At 35.7% G+C, this 27,572-nt stretch overlaps 3 protein-coding genes across 4 annotated transcripts; 2 read left to right on the top strand and 1 right to left on the bottom strand.

Moving 5' to 3' along the window:
• Positions 1 to 1,009: 1,009 nt before the first annotated feature.
• On the top strand, positions 1,010 to 5,909 carry LOC144657642 (uncharacterized). Its single transcript, XM_078517996.1, has 4 exons — positions 1,010 to 2,074; positions 3,076 to 3,138; positions 3,819 to 3,911; positions 4,671 to 5,909. The coding sequence occupies exons 1-4, from the start codon at positions 1,019 to 1,021 to the stop codon at positions 4,722 to 4,724; spliced, it is 1,266 nt and encodes a 421-aa protein (XP_078374122.1). The 5' UTR covers positions 1,010 to 1,018; the 3' UTR covers positions 4,725 to 5,909.
• Positions 5,910 to 8,149: 2,240 nt separating this feature from the next.
• Positions 8,150 to 20,652, top strand: LOC144656845 (uncharacterized). Of its 2 annotated transcripts, XM_078517088.1 has the most exons (7): positions 8,150 to 9,269; positions 9,534 to 9,593; positions 9,985 to 10,074; positions 11,517 to 11,546; positions 18,008 to 18,085; positions 18,572 to 18,661; positions 18,961 to 20,652. In XM_078517088.1, exons 1-7 carry the CDS (start codon positions 8,205 to 8,207, stop codon positions 19,012 to 19,014), a joined length of 1,467 nt encoding a protein of 488 aa, XP_078373214.1. In that variant the 5' UTR covers positions 8,150 to 8,204; the 3' UTR covers positions 19,015 to 20,652. The 2 variants fall into 2 exon arrangements, with proteins under 2 accessions (XP_078373214.1, XP_078373215.1); XM_078517089.1 differs by lacking the exons at positions 8,150 to 9,269; positions 9,534 to 9,593; positions 9,985 to 10,074; positions 11,517 to 11,546 and adding an exon at positions 15,886 to 17,004.
• On the bottom strand, positions 20,646 to 26,471 carry LOC144656320 (uncharacterized). The gene is made up of 6 exons (XM_078516548.1): positions 26,467 to 26,471; positions 23,710 to 23,999; positions 22,942 to 23,501; positions 22,309 to 22,371; positions 21,432 to 21,521; positions 20,646 to 20,753 (listed from the first exon to the last, which is right to left on the bottom strand). The coding sequence occupies exons 1-6, from the start codon at positions 26,469 to 26,471 to the stop codon at positions 20,700 to 20,702; spliced, it is 1,062 nt and encodes a 353-aa protein (XP_078372674.1). The 3' UTR covers positions 20,646 to 20,699.
• Positions 26,472 to 27,572: the final 1,101 nt, after the last annotated feature.

The following is a 27,572-nucleotide window of genomic DNA, read 5'->3' as shown; positions in this document are numbered from 1 at the left end:
ATTGACAGATGTCATAGTTGTCACTCTGCGGCAATAACAAAAAAATTGTAATGGGTTTTTAAAACCTTAAAAATCTTTAAAACGTTCTCCGAAACTTAGAATTCTGAAATTTTTTGTACATTGTCGTTAAAAACTTTTTTCCAAAATTTCTTGTTAAAATACCGAAGGTTGTACAATATAAATCGCCTCTTCCCTTTCGACAAAAATTTGAGTAAACCGAGCAGGAGTTAGCTACATGTATCGAAATTTGGGAAAATAAAGGGGTTTCTTTTAGTTATATTGCTTCCTGTGATTTCTGCGCTTTAACAGAGTAAAAAACGTATTTTGCTGCTGTGGTGTCACAAACGGCTTCGTTTCATTCCGCATTTTACGCGCGCTTGCAAAAAGTTGCTTTCCGAAAACAACAAGACACGTTTAACTTTTGAAAAACAACAAGAAAAAAATAAAAATATTATTTGCCGGCCTTGGTCGGTCCGTATTGAGAAAAACTGTGCCCTCGGTCTTGAGCACGGCCCTCGGCCTGCGGCCTCGGGCCGTACTCAAGACCTCTGGCACAGTTTTTCTCAATACGGACCTCCAGGCCGGCAAATAATATATATATATGAAAAGAAAACACAGCTGGTCACTTCCCATATCAACGAAAACTAAACAATTTTCCATATTTTTTTGTCTTTTTTACTCTGTAAAGGATTTTTTAAAGTTCTATTTTCTTCCTTAAATTGAATTATTGATTCTTGTTTAAATCTTAGTTAATTATATCTCACCCGGTAAACATTGAATAAATAATATACTGAACTTATTGATTTGTTGTTGAAAATTGATTTTGAAATTTTGAATATGAATACAAACTTGCTTGACTACACGAGCTATTAGGGCGGAATAAAGAAACAAACATAAAAGGTGAATGAATGATTTTAAATTAAGTGTTTAATTTTTAATTTGCAAAACCGACCAAAGAAGAACTTTATATTTACACTCTAGTCACTTAGCGATCAGTTGTTTGTTTGTGTCCAGAATCATGCCTTTTCGAGTAACACCTAAAGAGGCCATCTTGCATGAGGATCACAAAATGCCGTCCTCAATTTCACTGCAGTCCAAGATGAATGAAGTTTCAATGGGTAACGACTCAATTCCAGAGCAAGACAATGTCAACGAACAGCTGCTTAAAGAAATCGATGACATATACAGTCCGGTGCTGAAACTGATGAAACTGTTTGGAATATACTTCGGAGACACGAGCTTGACGCAATTGACCCAAGGGACTGGTCGTTGTAGTAAACGGGTCTATCTTCAGCGCATGTATTGTGGTGTGGTAGTTTCTGGTTTCTGGTTGAATTTCGTTATGTCCTTTGCTAATATTATCTTTGGAGATAACATCTATGTCTTTATAATGATCACTTTATGGTGTCTGTTAATCGCACTTTGCGGCACAATTTGCTTACTTGTTCTGTGCACACCTTCGGCAGATACAGCGAAATCTCGATTTAAATATTTTATTCGGGGTGTACTTGCTGTCAACAGCAATGTTAATTTTGTAAAGGTGAAAAGTAAGTCAAGAAAAGGACTAGTTTGTTGTTGTTTTTTTGTCATGGTTGCTATAGTGGGCGTTTTGCTTAGTGATATCCTCTTGGGCTTAAATATTTATTCTTCTATGCCTTGGAATCAATGGGTTGGCTTTATGGTAATTTCAAGGGTGTTTTTCGCTATTGGTTGTGGTGTGTGGTTCCTTCCAATTCTTTTCTTTTTCATCACATGCTTAATACTAGAAGAAGTTTTTAACGAACTGCACAAACGAATGTCATCACTGCCTTCGATCGCAATAGACATGGCGTCTTTGAAGATGGAGTATCACAAACTATGTGAAGTGGTCGAGCTCGCCGACAAGATGCTTGCTCCTCTTCTCCTTGGGATGGTTTCTGTGTACATTCCACTGATTTGTTTCAATTTTTACCAAGCCGTTAGCTTGCCTCAAGAGGAAAAATTAATGTCGCTTATGACTTCTCTCTTCTGGCTTCTGGCTGGAGCTAGTATCTTTGCAACTCTCCTGTTATTTGGATCCAATGTCAGCGAAAAGGTATATGGCATGGAAGACAATTTTGTTTGTACTTGTCACTTATTTTATTATGATGAAGGTGGTTTCTTTTTTTATTTTTCCTGTAACTAGCTTTTGAATTACTATTATTAGGGTTCCATTATGTAACTTTTTTCCTTTTTATTTAACATCTTTGGTTAAAATTATTTTTTCCTCATCCACTTCACGCTTTACGAATTACCTGTCAAATAATTACACTTAATCGTACCTTTTTTGTACGCTTCGGCAGCTCATCAATCGAGATGCTGAACCGTACCAAAAAGGTACGATTAGGTATTTACCGTATTCAAATTCAACAAAAAATCCGGTGAAATTTTTAAAAGTTACGGTAATGAAATCTGTCAGGCGTCCCCTCGTGTGACCTGCGAGAAAGATTTTCTGTCTTTGACACTGTTATAAAGTTCCTCTTTTCAATTTTTTTTAATCGTTTGTTTGAAGTTTAATTCTCTTCATTTTTAAAATCAAAAATTAACGAAAACTTTCGGACCTTCGACTTCATTCTGAATGCTTCAGTACTGTCGTCGGCAAACACCGCACAACTGGCGAGCTCGCGCAAGTTAAGCCGGTTTTGGCGGGTACGTTTTTACTCATTATACGACCAGTAAACAACAGCTAAACTATAAATACTAGGTTCTGTTTAATTGGTAAAACCTCTTTTCTTTTCATCGCAATGTATCACTGCTTTACGTAAAAGTGGCAATGATATCGGGCAATATCAGGTCAGTGACTTGGTATCGTAGGATATAATTACAGTAGATTGCGCTAGTGATTGGCTACTTGCAAATTTGGGTACGGTAAATATATAAAGCGTGACCTTTAACTGTTTGGTATCGTAGGATATAATTACAGTAGATTGCGCTAGTGATTGGCTACTTGCAAATTTGTGTACGGTAAAAATAAATAGCGTGACCTTCAACTGTTTAACTTTTAAAGCCAACGTGCCACAATAATTCATATATCCTAATGTTAAATTTCACTTTCAGATTCAGGGCTTCCAAAAGACCTACGTGCAAACTTTTCCAGTTTCAAAAGAAGAAGAAGGAAAGGTACTGGCTCATGTGCAGGCACTGCTTTGTTTGTTTATTTTGATTTTTTACTTACGCTTAAAAACAATTTTGTTCACGGAACGGAAAATTGTAAAGCTCTTAAAACTCTTCGGGAGTTGAAGGGTATCTAAAAATAAAGAAACGGGATTGTGTCAATGACGCTGTAGTATACCATGCTCTAAAATATCCACAAATACTTAGAACTACCACAATACCTCAAATTATTAAATATAACATCGTGCAGCATGGTCATCTTAATCTAATCTTCCCCTCCCGCCCACCAATTACAACAACTGTATCACTACAACGTATCCAAATCACCCCATTAATGTTAATAGAACGCCCAGAAATTGAAAACCTACGAACAAAACAGAACAGAACAGAACAGAACAGAAACAGAATAGAACAGAACAAAACAGAAGAGAAGAGAAAGAAGAGAAAAGTAGAGAAGAGAAGAGAAGAGAACAAAATAAAACAGAACAGAACAACACAGAACAGAACAAAATGGACCAGAAAAAAAAAAAAAAAAAACAGAAGAGAAGGGATGAGAGGAAGAGAGAAGAAAAGATAAGAGAAGAGAAGAGAAGAAAAGAAAAGAGAAGAAAACAAAACAAAACAAACAGAACCACAACTTTAAGATATGAAAAAAAAAATAACATTTCTTTCCTATCATTTTTAAGCTATTGATGTTTATACTACTGGACCTACAAGGTGACCCAAAGGGTCTCTCTATTGGGGGACTGGCAGTCATTACCAAGTCCATGTCTCTAACGGTAAAGCTAACGTTACATATAGAGTTACAGTTTTAAGTAACACAATTTTTGTCGCGGTATCAGTGCATAGTTGTTCTCTAATTAGGAAGTGTTGGTACAGAAACTGCGCATTACTGGAAGTAGGAGAAATGTTTTGTGATCAAGTATGAACAATGTGTATTTACTACAATGCCTATCGACAATGCCTATGTGGGAGGCGCGGTGGCCTAATGGTTAGCGCGCTCGCCTCCGAGTCGAACGGCCCGGGTTCGAGGCCTGGCCGGGGCGCTGCGTTGTGTTCTTGGGCAAGACACTTTACTCTCACAGTGCCTCTCTCCACCCAGGTGTATAAATGGGTACCGGCGAATTTACTGCTGGGGGGTAACCCTGCGATGGACTAGCATCCCATCCAGGGGGGAGTAGCAATACTCTCAGTCGCTTAATGTTACGGAAACCGAGATAAGCTCCGGCCTGTATGGGCCACTAGGCTCGAAGCAGACTTTACCTATCGACATCTCCCGTGAAGGAATTGTACAGGAAGGAGGTTTATCTTAATTTTATACCGAATATTTGCTAACATTTTGCAACAAATGCTACAAGGAATGGCCATATAATATGAATTTGATGCTCGAGTATTTATATACAAAGTACCGTAAGATTTGGCGTTTATTATTTAGCTTTGTTTAGATAATTAATCTTTTCGTTTCGGCAGTAACATAAGAAATTAAATAAAAAGTTACTGTACTGTATTTTTAAACTGTTATATTTTATCTTTTTCAGATTGTTGGAGTGATTGTCTCCTACTTTACGGTTATGTTGTCGTTGCCAAAGTAATGATTACTGTGTAAATTCTTAAACCATTAAGCGTCGTTTAAACCGATGAAATAAACGAAACTCAATATATCAAAATATAATTATTTGTTTCAATATGTAATTATGCACAAAATTGTCCCTTCTATACTTCTATACAACCAAAGATTATACCTCATGTTGTTCCAGAGAACTTTCTTAACTCTTTTTTGCTCACAATCGGATCCATTGATTGTTAAGGTTTGTTATTAACTTTCTCAGAGCGATAACATTCACTGAATTATTTTTTAAAATAACAATGATAACAACTTATTTTCACCTCCACGTATAAACGTGTTTCAATCGTTAGTTGATGTGTTTTGTGGCAGTTAAGAATCCGTTCATCCGGGACATCACAAATTTCAAAATGCTCTATTTCCTAATCGAATCACTAAATCAAAACCAAACTTTTCTAGAGATTAATATTCTTTGTGTTTATAACATTATGAACGAGCATTTCTTTGAAAAAGAAATGGTGTTTCGTTACCGGATGGCGGATCCCTAGCTAAGGATAACAATAATATAAGTGATAAGTTGCAGGAAGTTTGAAAAGAGATGGGTTTGTGACATTTTTGAGAAGAACCTTGGTCCAGAATAAGTGCATGTTACGAAAGAATTGCATGGTCGCCGATTCATTTATCCCTCGCATTGCCTTAAATCATTTTGCCCTTGAGCGGTATATCTTCCGTGCCAGCAAACAAGTCCTCAAATACGGGACATCTGAAAACATAGAGTCTTGTTTGCTGTTCTAAGGGCTCTTATTGATGGAAAATTTAAAAAAGTCAACAATAAGTTAGAATTTAAGCTAAAATATGTACCTAATAATAAAAACACGGAAATGGCTCTCCTCATATTTTTCGCCAATAGATCGCTTCCATCGTACTTAAAAGTGTTGTAGTCGTCAGATATTTCCATTTATAATAAATCTCAAGATTTGTTGGTCTTCCTGACGATTACAGAAAGAACAGGTTTTTACCAGGTTATTTGCTGCTACTTGCAAGTTTACATTGTGATTACGAGCGTTCTTTTGATTGGACAGCCCCCACAGTGTAAATAGTTCACATTGAATCGAAAACAATAACGTTTCGTTTCTGAAGAAACGAAAAAATAGCTTTGTAGGGTTAAAAGTTTAGATTTTAGTATTTTGAGGACGTCAGATGACAACACCAATAAAAAGCAACTTCCATAAGTAATATAATTTTTTCTCATACTATAAAATGTTTCTTCAATAAAAAGTTTAAATTCTCATTAACTGGTGACGTGTTGAGTAATAATATATTAATTTAAGCTAAGATCGTTGAACGTAACGGACTATGGAGCAAGCCTATGAGTTATAGTTCAAATTGACTTATTCATTCTATAATACCCATATTAAAAACAATCATAGATTGGATATCAAACATCTTAAGACCACCATTTCGTATAACATTAATAAAAGCCGATATGATATGATATGATATGATTTGTTAACTTTATTGCCCCCGCAGGGTTTTGACACAAGGAGGCATCCTTAAAGTCCCTGCGTAGCAAAATTTGTTCGCATGTAAGGAAAATCTCGATTTGCCCAAGAAAGCGCAAAGTGGTTTCGGGAATGGTGCAGAGTGCCCGCAAGTAGATATCGGGAGGGCGTTTGTATTATGACGCAAGATAAACGACTTTCTGCGTGGTGATTGGGTGATGATGACAAGCCATCAGCGTAAACACGTGCGCACTCGACAACAACACAACGTTAGTAAAAGTTGATTTCCAGCTTGAGGTAAAGATAATTTGAGGTTTCATTCGAGGTCTATTTATTTTACAAGGTCTGGAAGTCGAAAGCTATGTAATTTTTCAAAAGAGTTCGTGAGTATATACTCGCAGAAAAGCAAGGACATCCAAATTTTCTCGTGGGAAATACTCAACGTTTAAGTCGTGCTTTCTTCATTTCACAAAGTCTCGAAGACGACATTTGTCCAGAAACGAGTACAAACATAACTTCAAAGTTGTCCACAAATTACGATTTGCCAGCACAAATTAATTAAACGAAGCAAAGTGTTGCTCCGTCCACCTCCGGACAAGATTTGCAAACGACATACGACATCGAGAAAAAAAAAATTCAAAAGAGATCTCGAGATAATTATTCAAGACAAGCTGCAGGCGTTTGTATTGACAGAGGCGAGAATTCTTTTCTATCGTGAGAAATTCTTTCTATTGAGGCCTATTGCAATTTATTCTGTTTGAAAAAATAAGTTTTAGGCATCGCTGCCTGCAGATCAACAACGTGGAAATTTAATTGAGTTCATAGGAAAAAAATGCCAATTATACCAGGGTCACGAAGCGGCCTGCCAGTATAATTGAAATTATGTAAACAAACGAAGTAAGAAATATTTGGGAAAAACATGGGTAACATTCGGCTTTGAAAATGACATGCGACATCAAGAAAAGGGAATTAAAAAGAAATTTTAAAAGACTCGCGGCAGGCGTTTGCATTGACAGAGGTGAGAAATTCTTTCGGCGTCCTTTCGACTCAGTTGTCAAGTTGATCATTTTTGCTTGGGCTCTCAACTTAAATATTGAAACAGTTGGGCTCAAATGGTAATTTTGTTCAAGTTTATCCTCCCTAAGATCACTCATTACAGCATAAATTTGCTTTGTTTTGTTTATTAAATTGGCTCTAACAGTTTATTTTAAATGGTATGTCCTCGTTCCGTCTTGAGGAAGAGAAGGCCAGAAACCATTAGAAAACAAGAGCAGCCAGGGATTATTTTTTTCATCATCATTTCAAAACTAAAATTGGTTTCCAGACAATTTGGTAGATAAAATAGCCACGATACCAAGCGAAATAATTGATTAACGGATGTGCAGAAATGAACTGATTAACAGCGGGGGCGGCCATAGCGTCGAATGTTCCTAGTTTTAACAGGGTATTTCCATCAGCCTTTCTAAAAAACTGTTAGAAGACCATTAAGCGGCCTATATCCATCTTTTATAAGATTGTGTGATATCTAATTTACGGAGGCCTTGTTTTTTTTTGCCTTACTCCTTATTTAAGAGGCAGGCACCCAATGAAATAATAATCAATATATATGACAAAATAACACAGCTGGCCATTTCCCATATCAACGAAAAATAAACATGAACACATATTTTTTGTCTTCTTTATATCTGTAAACGATTTTTTAAAGTTCCATGCTGGTTCTTTCTTATTTTAAATCCCAGTTAATTACATCTTACCTGGAGAACATTTAATAAATAATATACTGATCTAATTGATCTATTGTTGAAAATTGATTTTGAAATTTTGAATATGAATGCAAACTTGCTTGGCTCCATTGGCTATTAACGCGTAATGAAGAAACACACATAAAAGGTAAATATTTATTTAATTTAGTGATCAATTTTTAATTTGCAAAACCGACCAAAGAAGAACTTAATATTTCCACGTCAAGTCACCTAGCGATCAGTTGTTTGTTTGTGTCCAGAATCATGCCTTTCCGAGTAACACCTAAAGAGGCTATAGTGCACGAGGATCACGAAATGATGTCCTCAATCTCACTGCAGTCCAAAATGAATGAAGTTTCAATGGTAACCGACTCAATTCCAGAGCAAGGCAATGTCAACGAACAGCTGCTTAAAGAAATGAATGACATATACAGTCCGGTTCTGAAACTGATGAAGTTGTTTGGAATATACTTCGGAGACACGAGCTTGACGCAATTGACCCAAGGGACTGTTCGATGCAGAAAACGGGTTTATTTTCAGCGAATTTATTGTGGTGTGGTAGTTTCTGGTTTCTGGCTGAATTTTGTCATGTCTTTTGTCAATATTATATATGGACATAACATCTTTCTTTTTTTAATGTTTGCTTTATGGTGTCTGTTGATCGCACTTTGTGGCACAATTTGCTTACTTGTTCTGAGCACGCCTTCGGCAGATACACCAAAATCTCGATTTGAACATTTTATTCGCGGAGTACTTGCTGTCAACAGCAATGTTAACTTAGTAAAGGTGAAAAGTAAGTCAAAAAAAGGACTTGTTTGTTGTTGTTTTTTCGTCATGGTTGCTATAGTGGGAGTTTTGCTTTCTAATTTACTCTTGGGCTTAAATCTTTATTCTTTTATGCCTTGGAATCAATGGCATGGCTTTAGTGTAGTTTCACCGATCTTTTTCGTTATTGGTTGTGGTGTGTGGTTCCTTCCAATTCTTTTCTTTTTCATCACATGCTTAATACTGGAAGAAGTTTTTAACGAACTGCACAAACGAATGTCATCACTGCCTTCGATCTCAATAGACATGGCGTCTTTGAAGATGGAGTATCACAAACTATGTGAAGTGGTCGAGCTTGCCGACAAGATGCTTGCTCCTCTTCTCCTAGGAATGATTTCTATGTACATTCCACTGATTTGTCTCAACTTCTACCAAGTCGTCAACATACCTCAGTTACCCCAGGAAGAAAAACTGATGGCTATTATAAGTAACCTCTTTTGGCTTCTGGCTGGAGCTAGTATCTTCGTGATTATCATGTTATTTGGATCCAATGTCAGCGAAAAGGTATTTTAAATGGAGGACGATTTTGTTAGTGATTATCACTAATCTTATTACGACCAAGGCGTCTTTTTATTGTTTTTTATTCTTATAACTTGCTTTTGAATTACTTTAATTGATGTTCCTTTGTGTCATTTTCCCCTTTTATCAAATTTATTTACTTGGAATTTTATCCCATTCGCTTTAAACAATGTGACCTTTACTTGTTGAACTTATAATGCCCACGTGTCTTGATAATTCACTTATACTAAGCTTTAACTTTTCTTTCAGATTCAAGGCTTCCAGAAGACGTTGCAAACTATTCCCGTTTCAAAAGAAGAGGAAGGAAAGGTACTGGCTCTTGTACAGGCATTGCTTTGTTTGTTAAATTTGTTTCTTTACTTACGCGTACAAACATTTTTTATCAAAAAAAGGTAAAGTTGCAGAGCTCTTCGGGGGTTGTACGGTATCTAAAAATAAAGAAGCTGGGTTGTGTCAATAACGGCGTAGTTTTACGTCTCTAAAACTACCACACTGCCCCTCTTCCTAATTTTAAACCGTTCAGCATAGTTTAAATCGTTTAGAATAGTTAGACCAGGCCAGACCAGACCAGAACAAAACAGTACAGCCCGGACCAGGCTAGGCCAGAACAGAACCACACAAAACAAAACACAAACAAACAGACATAACTACCACTTATGGATGTGAATAAAGTCACCAATTCTTTGTAATCATCTTTTAGCTATTAATGTTCATGATGGACCTACAAAGTGACCCAAAGGGGCTCTCTATTGGAGGACTGGCTGTCATAACTAAGTCCATGTCTCTAACGGTAAATACTGCAATATGTAGAGTTACTTTTTTTACATAACACAATTTGTGTCGTGGTATCAACAGTACATAGAGTTGTGCTCTAATTTAAAAAGTGTTGGTAATGATAATGTGAATTACATAAAGTTTTTTACAATAACTGAGCGAAATCCCGCGCGCTGATTGGCTTATTTTCATTGTCAATAAGAGTACAGACGCATGAAACTCGTAGCTGACGCAATCAGTGAAGGTTTTGTCAAACTTTTCAGCACTGATTTAGCATTGTATTCTTGATGAGGCGAGAATTATACCACAAAACTAGAAGTCTTCAATGAGGAAATCATCTAAAATTTATTGGTTAAAACTTAAGAAACCAGTGCGACCTGAGAGCGAAGAGAACTGGATGTTTATTGAGGATTCAGACCGAAAATCGGCCGTGAGCGGGAATGTGTGCTGTCAATGAAAGTAGAAAGCTGAACCACGTTTTAGCGGATTATTTTGTGAACACTTTTCAGTGGATTAAAGGTTAGTTGAACAATTCGAATTTCCTCGTGTATTTCTGGAGGTATTCTTACTAAACGTTTAATTTACGAGCCTGTGAGTGTGATTTTCCAAATTACAGCGACAAAATTTAGATTCTGCGGCCGTACGGCAATCGCATCTTTCCCGTAGATTTCTTTTCTTCGTTTTAAAATCAGTTTTGGCTTTTTGTTATTGTAAAAAACAAACTGACATCAGTTTTTTATGCGTCTGTCCTGTTATTGATGATAAATTTCGTCATAACATTGTCAAAGTTTGTTGTAAATCCGCTCGCATTGCGACTCGCGAATCTACAACACTTTGACAATGTTATGACGCAATTTATCATCAATAACAGGACAGACGCATAAAAAACTGATGCCAATTTGTTTAATTGCACATTATGGAGTGTAGGAGAAATGTCTTGTGATCAAGCATAGACAATGTTTTTTTATGTATCGTGTCTATCAACTTTATTGGTCTTAAAATTTTACAAATAAAAGAAAAAGAAAAGGACCAAAAAGGAATTGCGCGAACGGGAAAATAGTAACCCATGCGGGGCGCAACCCTAAAAACTAAAAAGAATGGTGATAAAAATCTTAAATTAAAAAAATATAAATATATATGTATATACAATAAATCTAATTAATTACTATAGTTAAAAATTATAGTTATAAAATCTAGTTAATTACTTATAGCTAAAGTTATAAAACAAGATGCAGATAATATTAATTACAAAAATTAAGAGCGGTGGCAAGGGCAGTTACGGAAGAGGAACCAGGTGCAGGGCATGTCAATATCATAGGTAGTGTCCAGTAGAGTAAAATAAGTAAAATAACAGGAATTGTGAACGATGGAGGTTATCCCATTTTTTTTAATTTCGCAGTAAATGTTAGAAGGAATTGCATTGTTTTGTTTAAATTCCCTTTTTTACTTCTTTTTCAGATTGTTGGAGTGATTGTCTCCTACTTTACGGTTATGTTGTCATTGCCAAAGTAATGATTACTGTGTAAATTATTGTTAAACAAAAGAAAAATGAGTACTTAAAACATTGAGTGTCGTTAAAACTGAGCAATTACACGAAACTCATATCAAAATATATCAAAGTATAACAATTTGTTTCAAATTATATATAATTATACACAAAATTGTCCCTGATTGTTAATGCAACATTTAACCAAAGATTATACCTCATGTTGTTCCAGAGAACCTTCCTAACACCTTTCTGCTCACATAATAAGTGGTATAAGTGCGTGTTGATGCCAACAGAAAATGTTACTATCTAAATGCACATGCTGTACGGATCGAATCTGATCCATCAACTGTTAAGGTTTGTTATGTACTCACTCAGAGCGATAATTAAAGAACATTTTTTTTTACCAGGTTGTTTGCTTCTACTAACACATGTTGACATTGTGATTACGAGCGTTCTTCTGATTGGATAGTAGCCCCCAAAGTGTAAATAGTTCACATCGAATCGAAAACAACACCATTTCATTTCTCCGGAAACGAAACATAAATAGCTTTGTAGGGTTAGGAGTTTAGATTGCAGACTTTTGATGACGTCAGATGGAAGCCACCGATAAAAAGCTACTTCAATAAGAAATGTAAATATTTACATATTAAATGTAACTTCAATAACAAGTAAAAAAATCTTACTGGTAAAGTGTTGTGTATTCAATTAAAGCTAAGGTCGTTGAACGTGACGGACTATGGTGGAAGCCTATGAGAGACAGCTCAAATGGACTTATGTATTCTACAATAACCATATTCAAGCAAAAACTTGTATATAACGTATGTATTGTTTGAGCTTCCAGGCTGTACGTGCAAATAATACGTCAAATCCAATAAAATGTAATGTTTCTTAATCTCCTTAATATAAACCTTGCTATTTGTTGTAAAAGCAATGCAGGTTTTTAGTCCAACAGAATAAAATCAATTTTAACCATAAGTTGCCTACACAGTATACAGTTGTTAAAATTTCAATTATCAACTTATTTTCTCTAAATCCACAATCTAATTCCAGGGAAAAGCGGAAATATAAGAAAAACACGGATCTGTGTAGAAACATTTATTTTACTCGCGAATGTAAGTCGGCTTTACCAAATTGCAGTCCGATAAAAAGATTTAAGCAATAAACAACAAGTAAGGTAAATAAAACGCGTGAGCCCGTCATTTAATGTGAACTTCACAGGTTAAACGTATGTCTCATTCCTAGATACGTTTTGGAATAGAACGTACAAATACAGAGAATGTTGTTTACTGATTTAAAGCAGCTCCCCAGGGGGGGTACTTGCAGTATACATGACGGGGGGGTCCGACGGAGCTTTATATTGCGAACCCAAAAAAATACATGAGCCTGAAATTTTACACCCAAAAAAATACCTGGCATCAAAATTTTCTACCCCAAAAAGTACAAGACCTAGCAGCTTGATAATGATTTATCCAATCAAAAAGACTTTAAGACCTAAAAAAAACATGACAGATCTCTTGACCCAAAAAAATACCGAGGGTGGAAATTTTCAACCCAAAAAAATACGTCGGACCTCCCCGTCATGTATACTGCAAGTACCCCCCTGGGAGCAGCTCAAAGCAAACTATATTTTGTCAACTTTCACTTTGGTTTTGCAGTGTTGTGTTGCCCATTGTGCGGCCTGCTATTCGCGTCTCCTTAAAGCGAGGGTTTCACAGTAATGCGCATGCGTGAGGTGACAGCTTCCAGAATAAGTCATACGGGTCAACACTAAATTCAAAGTAGCGATCGTTTGTTAAATCCGAATGAATCCGTCGTTAAACATTTCATCCGTTGTTCCGCTTAGACAAACTGAAGTCAGCTATTTCTCAAGTACCCGTGAGTGATGATTTGTCGACTGATTGAGGCATTTGGGCAACGAAAAAGCCATTTAACATACGGAGTCTTGTAAGCGACATCACGATCGACCGGCGACGGGACGTTCTCAAGAGTACTTGGCGATCGAAAAGATAAACAGATCAATCTGGTGTGGTGCTGAGCGGTCTTGTGTGGCTTGCAGAAGGATTTATCATTTAGAAATTCATAATTGTAGAATGTGCGGGTTCGTATGAACATTGTTTTGATGCGCTTGAATAAAATTTATAGGTGTGATGTGACCGTGGACGCGATAAGATACAAACGAGCGATCACACAATTGTTTGCTCACTGCATAAAGATCACAAGGTTCTCTTGCAAAACAAAATACAGCGGTAGATTGTTAAAACCATTTAGAAAATATCTACAAAGAGTTGCAACTATTTTGGATCGCGGCATAAGCTAAGAAATCTATGTCCACATCGACGTTTTCGCGATTGTATTCCTGCATCTCAAAATTGAATTCGAACGTACGTTTCAGTTGAATTATCCGATTTATCTTCACAGCAACTTCATGCGAGTGAGAGAATTCTATCATAACAGAAGCGTTGAATGTGCAAGCTTTAATGTATAAGGAAAACTGAACTTTCTCGTTATACGCTTTTTATCAATCATTCCAGACATAAACAAAGCAATGCGGAGGTATCTTGTCGTGTAGCTCGCCGCGTGATTGCAAGGAAAATCATTCGATTTGCTTTCATCTTTCCAGTTGTCTTTCCTTGAGCACACACCATAACACTGGCAGTTGAATGATTTGCCAGATGCTGGCGACATTTTAAGCATGAGCTTTGAAATTGTGAAGAGAGTTGATTTGAACGAGTCAGACGAGTCAATCGATCAGCTTTCACGAAAATTCCATGACACGGACAAAATACGCGCAGGATTTGCATATTGACATATCGCTTCCGATTGGTCTGTAAACAATAGAAGTGATTTTGCTTGCGTCATAACTTGTACATGCGCAGTACCGTGAAAATGTCCCTTTAAAGTTCATTTTTGACTTTTCATTGAATCTTTCTGTTAGGTTCTATTTCATTGGACCATTCAATTGTCTGATGAACGACGTTGTCATGACAACGTGATGCCCGACCTCTATCATTACAAGCATTACACTTCTGAGAACTCTGATAGTCAAAACGTCAGAAAACATCTGAAGGTTGGAAATAAGGGGCTGAAATTATGCGGTCCAGATCATCATAAAAATGTTTCAAAATCGACGGCAGAAACATATCGACAAGAAAATGAATCATCATTCATTTGTCATATTTGACATAAATTTTCATTACACTGAACATAGGTAAACAAAAACACCTCGCTTGATAAACTTTATTGTGATAATTTTGAATGGAAATAACCAACAGGCGGTCCCAAAACTTATATCATTTTCCTACGGAATTAGCACTTTCTAAAAATTCGTTGCATTTTATTTCTCAAGAAAAATAAAACCCCGAGGAAAGTAAAGCTCGCGCGCCCACTCACATTTTTCTGCTTAAGTCAATAAGCAGTTTATTAAAAATGTCGATTTTGAACCACCTCAAAACGTTGTCATGGCAATATACCGCAACATACAACATGAAAGTTAGAAGTATTCTGCAATAAAAACTACACCGCGCTTATCACTAAAAAAACAAATAATAATAATAATAATAATAATAATAATAATAACAATAATAAAAAATAATAATAATAAAAAAATATATCCATGTATATACAAAAAAAAGGTATTTGTGTTATTCCACTGAATTGACAGTGGGATTATATCGACAGAAAAAAAAATAAATCATACATTGCTTTTTAATATTTAACTTGGGAAACAAAAAGTCATTTTCGAGATCAAGTACATTGACATAATGCTGAATGGAATAACCCATAGGCGGTCCCGAAAGCAATATTTCGCTTATAAAAACATTGTTCAATGTTGGCATGTAAGCCTTATATTTTATTTCCCCAGGGAAGAACTAAAAATTTTCAGGGAGGTTAATAACTTGATAGTATTTTTGTTGTTTTTTATGCCTCAAGCCTCACTTAAAAGGAAAGCGCCGAATGAAATAACGGTCATTATTGTTTGTATTTTACATTGGAAAAGATAACAGCTGGCCATTTCTCATGTCGAAAAAATAAACATCGATGCATAAATTATTTTTCTAAAGGATTTTCAAACGTTCGATGCTGGTCAACACTTAACACTACATTTTACTGAAACCTTTAAAATTCAAATGCAGTCTTTAAAAAAATTATTCTGTTCGACTCGAAGTTAAACAAGAATAAATAGTCTTTTAATTATATGATGATTTAAATTGATCTGTTGTTGAAAATGAAGTTCTTATTTCAATAAAGGATATGAACTCGCCTGACTCCAGCGGAAAAGAAACAAAAACACATTGAAAAAAAGTTATTAATTATTAAGACTGATAACGAAGTGAAACCTGCTACGTTTCTAACAATTCATTTTGCAATCAGTTTTTTTACTTGTTTTCTGATCATTAAGCCATGCCTTCTCGAGTGTCACCTAACGAAGCGTCCGTGCTCAGGGATCCCAAAATGTCCTCCTCGATTTCAGTTCAACCCATGACGAACGATGTTCCAATAATCGACGACTCGACATCAGATCATGGAAATGTCAACGAACAGTTGCATAAAACAATCGATGAAATATACAGTCCGGTGCTTAAACTGATGAAAATGTTTGGAATATACTTTGGAGATACAAGCTTGAAAAGGTTGACTTATGCGTCTGGTCGTCCCAAGAAAACAGTTTATCTTCAGCGCATTTATTGTGCTTTGGTTATTTCAGGATTCTGTTTGAATTTTGTTATGTCCTTTGTCAGTGTTTTCTTTGGACAAAACCCATTTCTACTCTTATTGTTCGGCTCCTGGTGTCTTTTAATCGTATTGAAGGGCACAATTTCTTTGTATGTTTTGTGCGTGCATATTGCAGATACGACCAAATCTCGATTTGAAAATTTTCTTTATAATTTACTTGCTGTTAGTGGCAAGGTAAATTTAGAAAAGGTGAAACGTAAGTCGAGAAAAGGCGTAATTATATTTTGTTTCTTCTTCGTGTGTGGTGCAATAGGCGTCATCACTACCTATCTAGTGTTGGACATAAGCATTGCAGCATTCAAGCCTTGGGATCAATGGTTTGGCTTTAGAATAATCTCTCTCATCTTTTTCATGTATGGTGAGGGTGCGTGGTTGCTTCCAGTTCTCTTTTTCTACATAACATGCTTAGTACTAGAAGAATTGTTTGATGATTTGCATAAACAAATGTCATCATTACATTCGGTCTCTGTGGACATAGGAACTTTCAAGATGGAACATCACAAACTATGTGAAGTAGTCGAGCTTGCTGACAAAATGCTTTCCCCTCTTCTCTTTGCAATGGTCTCTGTGTATATTCCACTGATTTGTTTTAATTTCTACAATACTGTTAACTTACCTGAGGAAGGCAGACTTATGTTCCTCGTCAGCAATATCTTCTGGTTTTTGATGTCTGCTAGTATTGTTGCAATTATCATGTTATATGGATCCAAAGTCTGCGAGAAGGTACAAGAATACGGCATGGGAAAATTTGTTTTATAACTATCACAACGGTTTTTTAATTAGGCTTTGTTCTTACTTTAATTATTTCTTATTTACCTGTGTTTGAATTTCCATTGCATCCTACTGTTTAAACATGTTCATTTTCTAATATCATAGGTGACAAATTACTCCTTAATTTTGGCGCGAAATTTTAATGTTAATTTATAATTTCACATGTGAAATTATAAAATTGCCATGGCAACGTTGTTAGCGGCAAGATGGCGTCCGTAATAAAAGAAGTTTTAAAGCTTAAACTTTGTACATTTTCGCTTGAATTTCATCTTAGCCAGCTAGCCTTGGCCATGTTATAAAACGTTTGATGATATTGTATATTTCAAAACGTCAAAACGATTTCTAGACTAAAGCCAATTGCATAAATGGCATCGAGCGGATTTTTGAGCGTTTTACACGGGCATCGTTTTCAGTTTATTTAAGACGAACTACGGTCATAATGTGAGAAATAATTGACAGTTGATTCATTTTTGAAACTTTTTGTCAACAGCAAAAAGGAATCTCTAAAAGGTTTTCTTCAAAGACTAAAAAACTTGCGAACTTGAGCAAATTGTATGCTTTCAACTTTTCAAGACCTTTCAAGGTTCGGAGTTCGCGATGCAATATACTAGTAAAAAACCTACGGCAAGCGTAATTTGTCACCTATGATATAAAAATGTAATCAAATGGTATACTCGTGAAATTAGGAGATAATTTCACTTGCATTTTGTCAAAATGCTTATAATTTCCCTCGCCTAAAGGCTCGGGAAATTATTAGCATTTTGACAAAACGCGCGTGAAATTATTTCCTAATTTCACTCGTCACCATTTGATTACCAATACTTATTATTTGGGATTTTTCTGGTGCTAAAATAGATATTTCTTATGGAACTGTATATGTTACTTGCATTCGTTAACTTGTCAAGCCACCCTATCTTGACAATGTATTAATCTTGAATATTTATTTCTACGTCAGATTCATGGCTTGCAAAAGATCTTACAAACTCTTCCTGTTTCAAAGGGAGACAATGAGAAACTATTTGATGCTATACAGGTAGTGTTGATTTGTTTCCACAAATGTGCACGAACATTTAAAAAATCAAGTCACGCTAACTCACAAAGCTCCACAAAGTGCTAGGCGGATACCCAAATTATTTGAAGTGAGAGCATAAGAGTTACAGTGTAAAGGTGATATTGATAAAGATATCTCAATTTTACGGCCACGATATAGTGCCCCAGTGAAAGAGTGTAGGACACTATAATTATGGCGGCTGTATAGTAGATATTGCATAGTAAAAACTTTTTTCGCAATTACGCAGCTCTGCAAAACGCCACAAAACTGTATTTTGGCCTGACAGTTTCTTTCTGACTACTCTATAATCTGTCATGTTTCTAATGCTGTTCATGTAAACAAACAATTTTTTTAGCCTTGACGAAAACTATCAAATTGATAAATCGGTGAGCCAAAAATCCCCTAATGGCGCATTGTATCCTTGCGAGGTATGTGTGAATTAAATTTTCTTGGTTATCTTTTTTTCAGTTGATGACCTTTATGATGGACCTACAAGGTGACCCAAAGGGTCTCTCCATTGGAGGATTGGTTGTGATAACCAAGTCCATGTCTCTAACGGTAAACTGTTTAGTTACAAGATACAATTTAAGAGGGTATTATCATCATGCATGTTCTACGGCAAATGTCAAATGTTTACACCAGCTTGTTGTTGGTTCACTTTACATTTTCTCGAATTATTATTAAAATTTATCAGAAAACCGAAATCAAAGAAAAACATTAAAGTTGCTTAATCACTCCAATTCTCTTTTTTAAAAGATTAATATTAAAACAATTTGACATGTCAACAATATAAGGAAGGCCTTGAGCACTGTTAATGGATTAATTGGAGTAATTAATAAATTGTCTTTATTTTTCAGATTGTTGGTGTGATAGTTTCGTACTTTGCTGTTATGTTGTCTTCGCCAAAGTAAAGAAAATCTGTCATCAATAAAATGTAACGTACTTAATTGTGAATCAAATAGGACGGATCCGTCTAATCCATTACATTACAGTTAATCAATCATCAACTTTTGCGTAAAAAATGTAAAGAACCTGCGTTTTTCTATAGCTGCTTGCAATTTAATTTAGCTACTTTTTATAGCCGTACAAGCAAGACAAACTAATTTATACCACTATTGTCTACCAGATGACACACGTTTTGACACAGTCATCTAGGATCCGCCATCTTGGATTTCACTAGTTTCTCAGGAAGTCATAAAATGACGCTAATTGATAAAAATAAAGCCAAAATGCTAATCGAAGGTAAAACTGTTTTTACTGTACAGTTTAAATTTAGGAAGCTGAAAAAAGGAAGATTTAGGTAAAACATACAATAGGTACACAATTGACACATCAAAATATCCGTAAAGCACGAATGAACAACCACTAGATGTCTTAGCCATCGCAGAGGAAATCCTCTTTTAAATAGCCAAAAAGTACCTTCCTCAGATGACTGAATTTGTTGCCAGCCTCCTATTATTTCACAGCCACCTGTGAAATCTGTGTAAACTAGCAACCAAGGTTATATTTAATTTAACACTAGGGTTTATAAAAGCATACAGCTGAATATATAAATGCGATCTTTATTTATAACAATCAAGTTATTTACACAGATAAATTGTGTATTAAATAGTTCACTTAAGTTATAATTATCTAAGTTAATAGCAGGCAAATTACACCGGAATCTCTCATCAATGGCAATTTGTATCGAAATCGAATCCCTGACTGGCTTATTCCAGCAATGCTATCTATAATGATTGGTTACCACCAAAGAAGTGCTGGTGAAAATGAAGTGAAATACTGCTAACGGCTTAACACATTTGTGATATCGTGTCTTCTTAAGATGTAAATATTAATTGTAATCAGTGTATTGCCGAAAATGTTCAACAATGCTACAATCATTACCAGAACGGGGCTGTAGCAGGATGATAAGCATGCGTATGTGCATGGTGGCCAGTGACTTTTTCAAAATAGAAGTTCGAGTTTGAGAGGACATCTGGTTGAGTTCCGTTCAAGAAAAAGGCGAATTAGCCTGTTTCTTAAGTTATTTTCTTTCCCTAGCGTTGCCCACAGTTCACAACAAATGGTGCGAAAAAACGTTAGGCACGCTACTGCTACAGGTCCTTTGAGAGCAACTATGATAAATGTATATACATACAAAGCTAAAGGGTTAATTTGAAGTTTAAAGTGAGCGTTCAATTTGCTGTCGTATACTTTTAAGCTTATTTCGTCCTGATCCAAATTTACTATTCAAACTACTCTGACTGTGTCTCGATATGCTGACTATTGCAATGAAGTATGTTGCTTATGTAATATAAGTTAGAAAGCCTAGACCTAAAATATGTTTATATTGTATAAGAATGTACTCAAAGGTAGTAATAATTGCATTGCCAAGAAGGGTGTTGTCTCTTGACATTGGGTAACTCACTTGATGGCAACTTTACTGACTACTCATTATGATGATTATGTATTGCCACAATTCTGTATTTACACATTAGTTAATATATAACGACTAAGCCATTCCCATGCGTGGAATGTTATTGTCTAAATAAAGTGTCGTCTTCATTGTCGCTGTTGGTGTTGTTTGATGTCCATTAATCCAGTTTTATCTTCACTATTAAGTTGGCAAAGTTAACAGCACTGCAAGGTATGACATGACTATCCCTACAATCTGAAATGGAGTTTAACAAAATTAGCTGAATACATAAAATGATACCTATTGATAGGAAGAATGATGTCGTTACACTCGTCTGGCGACCGCTCATTACAACATTTAGACAAACTAAAACTGAGGATCGAAGCGCAACGAAAGACCATTACCCGGTGTATTCCCCAGAGAATTGTTTTCCAGTACGGAGTTAGTTCACGTCACCAAAATCAACCATGCTATCCAGTAGATCACATTATCCGTTTTTCAAGCAACAAAACGATATAATTAACGCAAGCGCAAAAAGACAAAATGTGCATGTGCGTTTAAGAGTAATTACGCTGAGCATTAGAGAAACAGAGCGAACTTCGGGTTTGATTTTCTATTTTGTTCACAAATGCGAAGACAAGCAAAAGTTCTTACTAAATTCCTTTGACCATAATTCTTTGATACTGTTTAGACTTAACCGCGATCTGAGTATTGAGTTCGCATCTGGACAGAATCTTTAATTTAAGTCCACCCCATATGTTGATAATGAGCTGTTTGACATCTACATGACTTCTGATGCAAATCTCTCCCTCCCTGCCATTTCCATCATACAGTCGTCCACACATTTGAGCGCCACAGATGGATACGTCACTATGCAATATGCATAGTACAAATCAGAATGTAAAGGTTCTTTCAAATATTGTTGTGACGTACCGAGAGTGCAAGGGACTTGTTTATCACCACCAATCCGCCGACGGACAATCCGATTGGTTCTCCACGAAGATGCATCAAGAAATGTAGCAACTGATAGAAAGGAAAAGAATATTGACAGAATTGAGTTTCCAATTATTAAAAGGCTTTGGACAGGGAGTGCCATCAGTCCTTTCCATTCTTCCAGCAAAAACCGTGTGGGCCAGCTGATAACATTGCCTTCTGATACTCACAGAAAACGTTATAGCCAAGGAGGACGGTTCTCTTAGATGGAATCGAATGTGTCAATATATTTAAATGGATAGGAACTCATAAACTGTTAGTTAGGTAGGTAGGTAAGTAAGTTGGTTGGTAGGTAGGTAGGTAGGTTGGTAGGTAGGTAGGTAGGTAGGTAGGTAGGTAGGTAGGTAGATAGGTAGGTAGGTAGGTAGGCAATTAGGCAGTTAGGCAGTTAGGTAGTTAGGTAGGTAGGTAGGTAGGTAGGTAGGTAGGTAGGTAGGTAGGTAGGTAGGCAGGCAGTTAGGTAGGTAAAAGTTTATTTAGACACGCTTGTCGCTTGTCGCGTTAACTATATAAGTACAAGAAAGCTGATTTTCACAACTGACGTGTGGCTACAATAAGAACATTGAAACTCTATAAAATTCTTGCTAATTGTGCGACCCATAATCTGGTCGTAAAGTCGAAAAAATTAACAGGGCTAGAATTTTAAACCTTAGAAAATATTTGCCTGAACAAACTTTGACCAGCTATAGTCCTGTAAGTTGTTTAAACAGCTGAAATGAATCTTTTAAAATATATATTTCTTATAAGCTTCACATTATAACAAATAACACAGTTTGCTACTCAATATTGTTGTATAACGCATCATCATCAAACGTACCTCCAAGTGTTCTTTACAGTCAGGGACGCTTATTTTGTGCAGGGTGTCATAGAAACTGTGAATCTAAAAGGAAACAAACATTTCGTTAATTTCTCATTGACCATGATATAATGTAATTTAAGAAGTATTTTGAAGAAGTGCTACTTAAGCACTGAAAAGTATAGATAATGTAAAAAAAAGTACTCGCGTTATTGTGTTGTTTTATTTTCGAGTTAGATATTAAGTTGCTAATATAAAAATCGTAGCTGGTGTGAAGGTGTTTTAAGAACAGTTAAAACCTGTTGGATTACAAATATCTTGTTAGAAAGTTAGGTGTGTTGAATCGCTGTATATTCTATATTTGTGCTCGTTGTTGTGCTTGTAGCATTTTCGCTCGTCTTGCACAACTTTATAACACATACAACTTAAAAAAACAACAACAACAATAATAATAACAATAACGAACGACAATGAAACTACACCTATCCACGTCCATCTTCCTCTTTGCCCAGTGTTGGTTTTTCACTCAACAGCAAGAATTCCGATATCTCTTGGTACACGAGGAACAAAACATCGGTTAAAAAAAACATTCCTCAATTACGATTTCTGACCCTTTTTTGAGATATTAAATTATCACGAATAGTAATCTCTCACCTTTTCGTTGACTCTTGTTCCAAGCACCAAGATAAGGGCTAATTCTGCTGATGTGCCCATCCACCAATAACAAACAGTGGTGATGTATAATACGTAATCTTCACTGGAACTTTTTGATTTCACCAACTGATGAAAATAAAAGCAAATCAGCGGAATGTGCAAAGACATCACCACAAAAAGGTAAGGTGAAAAGACTTTGTCGGCGAAAGCAACTGTTTCGTAAATCTTTTGGTGTTCCTCTCTCAACGATCCAATATTGAGAGAACTGGGATTCTTCGTGGATATTTTTGTCTGCAAATTCTCAAACATTCCGGACAACAGAGAGCACGAGACCCCAAACACCACAACGGGCGATATCCACGTAAAGCAGTTGAAAGCGCTAAACATGAGATGAATCAAGCGATATACCAACAGCCCATTCCACGGTTGAAATCGGGCTATCGAGGTATCTCCGTAGAAGTCTAGAGCTGCGAGGCAAAAAGAGTTAAAGATAACGGCGCAGCATGTAAAAGCCAACAGCGTATAAACTCTACGTTTGCTTATCCCACCAAAATCAGATGCTGTTGAGAGTAAACTGGTAGTAAAGTTTGAAAAGCGAGATAGTTTTTTCTGTTTTTTTTTTTGCGAAAGTAAAAATGAAGACCGTGTTAATTGCCGCGCTTTGTAAATACCAAATACTAAACATCAGTATAAAGTAAGTGTTCTGCATTTGAGCAAAACCTTCGAAGAAAATGCTAGTGACAGCTTGTACAAAAACAATCCACTGACCCAGCAACACGATCACACAGTAGATACGTGAAATGCTAGAATTCACTTGTGGAAATTCTTCCAATGACGTGTCACCATAATACCCTCCAGTTAGTTTCATTAACCTTAAGATAGGACGAAGCTTGCATGACAACTCTCTGCGGCGAAGATCGTGATCGTCTGTAAAACTTTCTTCTCGCAACACCTCCGTTCTTGTTTCGTTTTCTTGACGAGCTTCAGAATGTATATCTTCTATTTCAAAGCTGTGTACACGAGTTATTGTTCGTTCTCTGATGTCGATGAAGGACACTCTTCAATAACAATGATAGATGCTCTTCATTCGGCGCTTCATTACCGTTATACACCTGTTTGGTTACACACTGTTTTTGAAGAACTAGCTGTTGCTATAAAACAATGATTGTGACTTCCAGAAAGACTCCACCAGGTCCTATCGTCACCGTGCGGCGACTATCACGGGCGTGTCAAAGTATTTATGCCGCAAGCAAAACTACATGACCTTTTTAACCCCAAACCAAAAAATAAAGTAAATACATAAATTTGCCTTTAAAGGCATTCCAATAAGTCATTATTCCAATTTCCCACAAATTATAATCATCATTATAAATAATTTAACCTTTGAAACTAATCAAATACTCTTCCGTGCCTTCAGTTTTAATGGCACTGTAATAAAATAACAATAACTAAAAGTGGCTATAAGCCACTAAACTCGGAAAAGTTATTATGAAACAAGAATCGAAAACAGCAAACTGACAAATAAAGGTTTGCTAATACAAATAATAATAATAATATCATTGGCTATAAGTCGAGCGATTTTTTTTCACCAAATCGTACTGAAATAAATTCATCTTTAGCTGAGTGTTTTGGGTTAGTTTTTTCCAACTGGTTTTAAAAAAACCAAAGGTTTACGGTCTCAGCTTATAGCTGAGTAAATATCATAATGTTATTTCAAGAAAACTGACATGAATACAATATTTCGGTTGGTGACTAAGCATGTTAATTTTATGTAATTTAACAAGAAATGTAGGTATCAGAGAAAAGGTCTAATTCTCTAGAGGCCTTAAAAAACTTGCACTTAAAACACTTGCACGCATCTAACAGGAAACGAGTGAAGGAGTGATGGAGTGAATTCACTTCGCCCACTACAACTCTTTTCCGAGTTAAAAATGACTTTCACTGCCAGCGTCACTCTGTTGACTTTGGGGTTATTAGAAAAATAAGAAATAAGAAAAAAAAAATGACGGTTTATAAGAACAATTAGAAATACATCTTTCTATCTCTACACCATCTGGAGGATATGAATCTTATCAAGAGTAAATAAGGGGACACTGTCGCCCTTAATTTCCCTTGAATCATATCCACTTGAAAACATTTCAAAGTAATTAGTTTAACAGCAGGAAATATTGACAAACATATGATCTATATAAGGTAAACATCAAAGATCTGGTGCACGAATTTGTCAATACCATTAAAAATGTTCTAGGACACGACGTCGACTTTCTTTGCTTTCTTGAAACTATAAAAAAGTTTTCTTTCGGAAAACTGCTCGGAAAATGAAGCTTTAGCCAAATTTTGTAATGAACGTTGTACGATTTTTTTTAGCAGCGTAAACAACAAACAAAGATGATAAGACAAAAATGAAAAAATCACGATGGGAGGTTTTCAATTTCCACCAAGTCGTCAAATTACCTCAGGTACCTCAAGAGGAAAATGGGTGAAAATGGGATTTACTTCTCTACAATGCTGAAACTTTCGGTAGCTGTTCATTCATCCCTTGCCAAAATTTTGATATGTCAACCATGTGACCATGATATTTGACGTTGCTATGGCAAAGTCATAATTACGAGCAGTTCTGGCCAAAAATCATCAATTTTAACATTTTTCTTTATTTTTCCAGTTTTTTTTTTTTTAACAGAATTGTACGATTTGTTTATTTTTTACATTCCATAAGAATTCTGGCATGATTTATTATCAGTTTTTGTTACTTTCTGACTGTCTAAGAAAATAGTGAAATCTAAGATGGCGGTTTTAATGACGTTACGCACGTGACGTCTTATGACATCACAGACAACTTAAATTATGTCATCTTGTAGAGTAAGCTAAGGGCTTTCTACACGGTGCAAAATAAATTTGCTGTGTCTTAATGGAACAAAATCCTCCCCCTCCTTGTACGACGGTGCGAGATTGGTTTTGTTTGTACGTCCGAGGGTTTATAGTTATGAAGTGTTAGTATAGATATATTGCGCATCACAGAAAGTAGGAGAAAATGTCTTGTTAACAAGCATGGACAATATGTATTTAGTACAATGCCTAACGACATCTCCCGTGAAGAAATCGTGAAGGAAGGAGGTTTATCTTAATTTTATACCGAATGTTTGCTTTAATTTTGCGCAAATGCTACAAGGAATAGCCATATATGTATGAATTTGAATTGATGCGCGAGTATTTATATAATCATAAAGTATCGTATGGTCTGGCGTTTATTATTTAGATGATCCATCTTTTCGTTTCGGTAGTAACATAACAAATTGAATAAACTGCTACTGTGGTGTTTTTATCTTTTTCATATTGTTGGAGTGATTGTCTCCTACTTTACGGTTATGCTGTCTTTGCCAAAGTAATGGTTGCTGTGTAAATAGTTGTTAAACGACAAAACAATAAGTACTTAAATCATTAATGGGGGCACGTCACAACTTAGTGATTACGCCAAACTCAGTGTTTCAAAATATAATTTTATGTTTCAACAACCGAAGATTATACCTCATGTTGTTCCAGAGGACTTTCCTAACACCTTTCTGCGCACAATTTTAAAATGGGTGTATAAGTCCCTGTAGCTGCCAACAGAATATGTAAATTTCTAAAATGCACTTGCTGTATGGATAAGATCAAATCGAATGGAACTATCGACTGCTAAGATTTGTCATTTATTCACTGAGAGCGTTAACAAAGTGTTCAATATCTGTTAAATGGCAATTGATAGCAATTTTTAAAATATCAACCGCACGTATCAAGGTGCTCTTAATTGGCAGATACCATTAGTTTTACAAACACTATCTAATGAAATGAACCTAATGTATAATAAAGCAGACAGAAATGATCGTTTAGCCCGAATTATAGCTTATTGCGAATTTTACTACCGAGTTATTACATAATCGTTTTAAGAAAATTACAGTTCCTAGTATACCGCCGTCATGTTTGTGCCCCACTTTGTGCAGCAATATGGCGGATAAAAATTAAACAACCAGTAAAGTATACGATACTGTTGACTTCATTCGCTTTCACTCAAAATCTTTAAAAACAACACTTCTAAATTATTATCACTTGTGAAAATTGAATAAGAAACAAATTGCTCTTTAGGCTTACGAGTTTAGATTTTAAAATGTTGTTTGACGTCAGATGAAAAACCGAGAAAAAGCAACTTCAAACTAAATGTAACTTCAATAACAAGTTTAAAAATCTCAGTTACTGGTGAAGTGTTGTGTATTCAATTAAAGCTAAGGTCGTTAAACGTGACGGATTATGGTGGAAGCCGTTGAGAGACAGCTCAAACGGACTTATGTATTCTATAATAACCATATCAAAGCAAAAACTTGTATATAACGTATGTATTGTTTGAGCTTCGAAGCTTCCATAGACCTGTGCGGGCAAATAATACGTCAAATCCAATAAATTGTACAGTTTCTTAATCTCCTTTAAATAAACCTCGCTATTTGCTGTAAACCAATGCAGGGTTTTAGTCCTACAGAATAAAATCAATTTTAACCATAAGTTGCCTTTACTGTATACAGTTGTTAAAATTGTAATTATCAATGCTTGTTTTTTCTAAATCCACAATCTAAATACAGAAAAAAAGCAGAAATATAAGA

This window comes from Oculina patagonica, chromosome 6 (assembly GCF_052425735.1).
Source record: "Oculina patagonica isolate OP01 chromosome 6, crgOcupat, whole genome shotgun sequence".
In the NCBI taxonomy this organism is placed as follows: domain Eukaryota; kingdom Metazoa; phylum Cnidaria; class Anthozoa; order Scleractinia; family Oculinidae; genus Oculina; species Oculina patagonica.
The sequence above is the reverse complement of the archived record's forward strand: the minus strand, read 5'-3'. Positions and strand labels throughout refer to the sequence as shown.

Excerpts from the sequence above, each read along its gene's own strand:
- LOC144656845 (XM_078517088.1), top strand. The coding sequence starts at position 8,205 with ATGCCTTTCCGAGTAACACCTAAAGAGGCTATAGTGCACGAGGATCAC. Across the intron at positions 9,594-9,984 it reads CAAAAGAAGAGGAAGGAAAG|CTATTAATGTTCATGATGGA; the intron begins GTACTGGCTCTT and ends ATCATCTTTTAG. Across the intron at positions 10,075-11,516 it reads CTAAGTCCATGTCTCTAACG|ATTGTTGGAGTGATTGTCTC; the intron begins GTAAATACTGCA and ends CTTCTTTTTCAG.
- LOC144656320 (XM_078516548.1), bottom strand. Across the intron at positions 23,502-23,709 it reads CTGTGTGATCGTGTTGCTGG|CATCTGATTTTGGTGGGATA; the intron begins GTCAGTGGATTG and ends TACTCTCAACAG. Across the intron at positions 20,754-21,431 it reads ACAAGTCCCTTGCACTCTCG|ATTGTAGGGATAGTCATGTC; the intron begins GTACGTCACAAC and ends ACTCCATTTCAG.
- LOC144657642 (XM_078517996.1), top strand. The coding sequence starts at position 1,019 with ATGCCTTTTCGAGTAACACCTAAAGAGGCCATCTTGCATGAGGATCAC. Across the intron at positions 3,139-3,818 it reads CAAAAGAAGAAGAAGGAAAG|CTATTGATGTTTATACTACT; the intron begins GTACTGGCTCAT and ends ATCATTTTTAAG. Across the intron at positions 3,912-4,670 it reads CCAAGTCCATGTCTCTAACG|ATTGTTGGAGTGATTGTCTC; the intron begins GTAAAGCTAACG and ends TATCTTTTTCAG.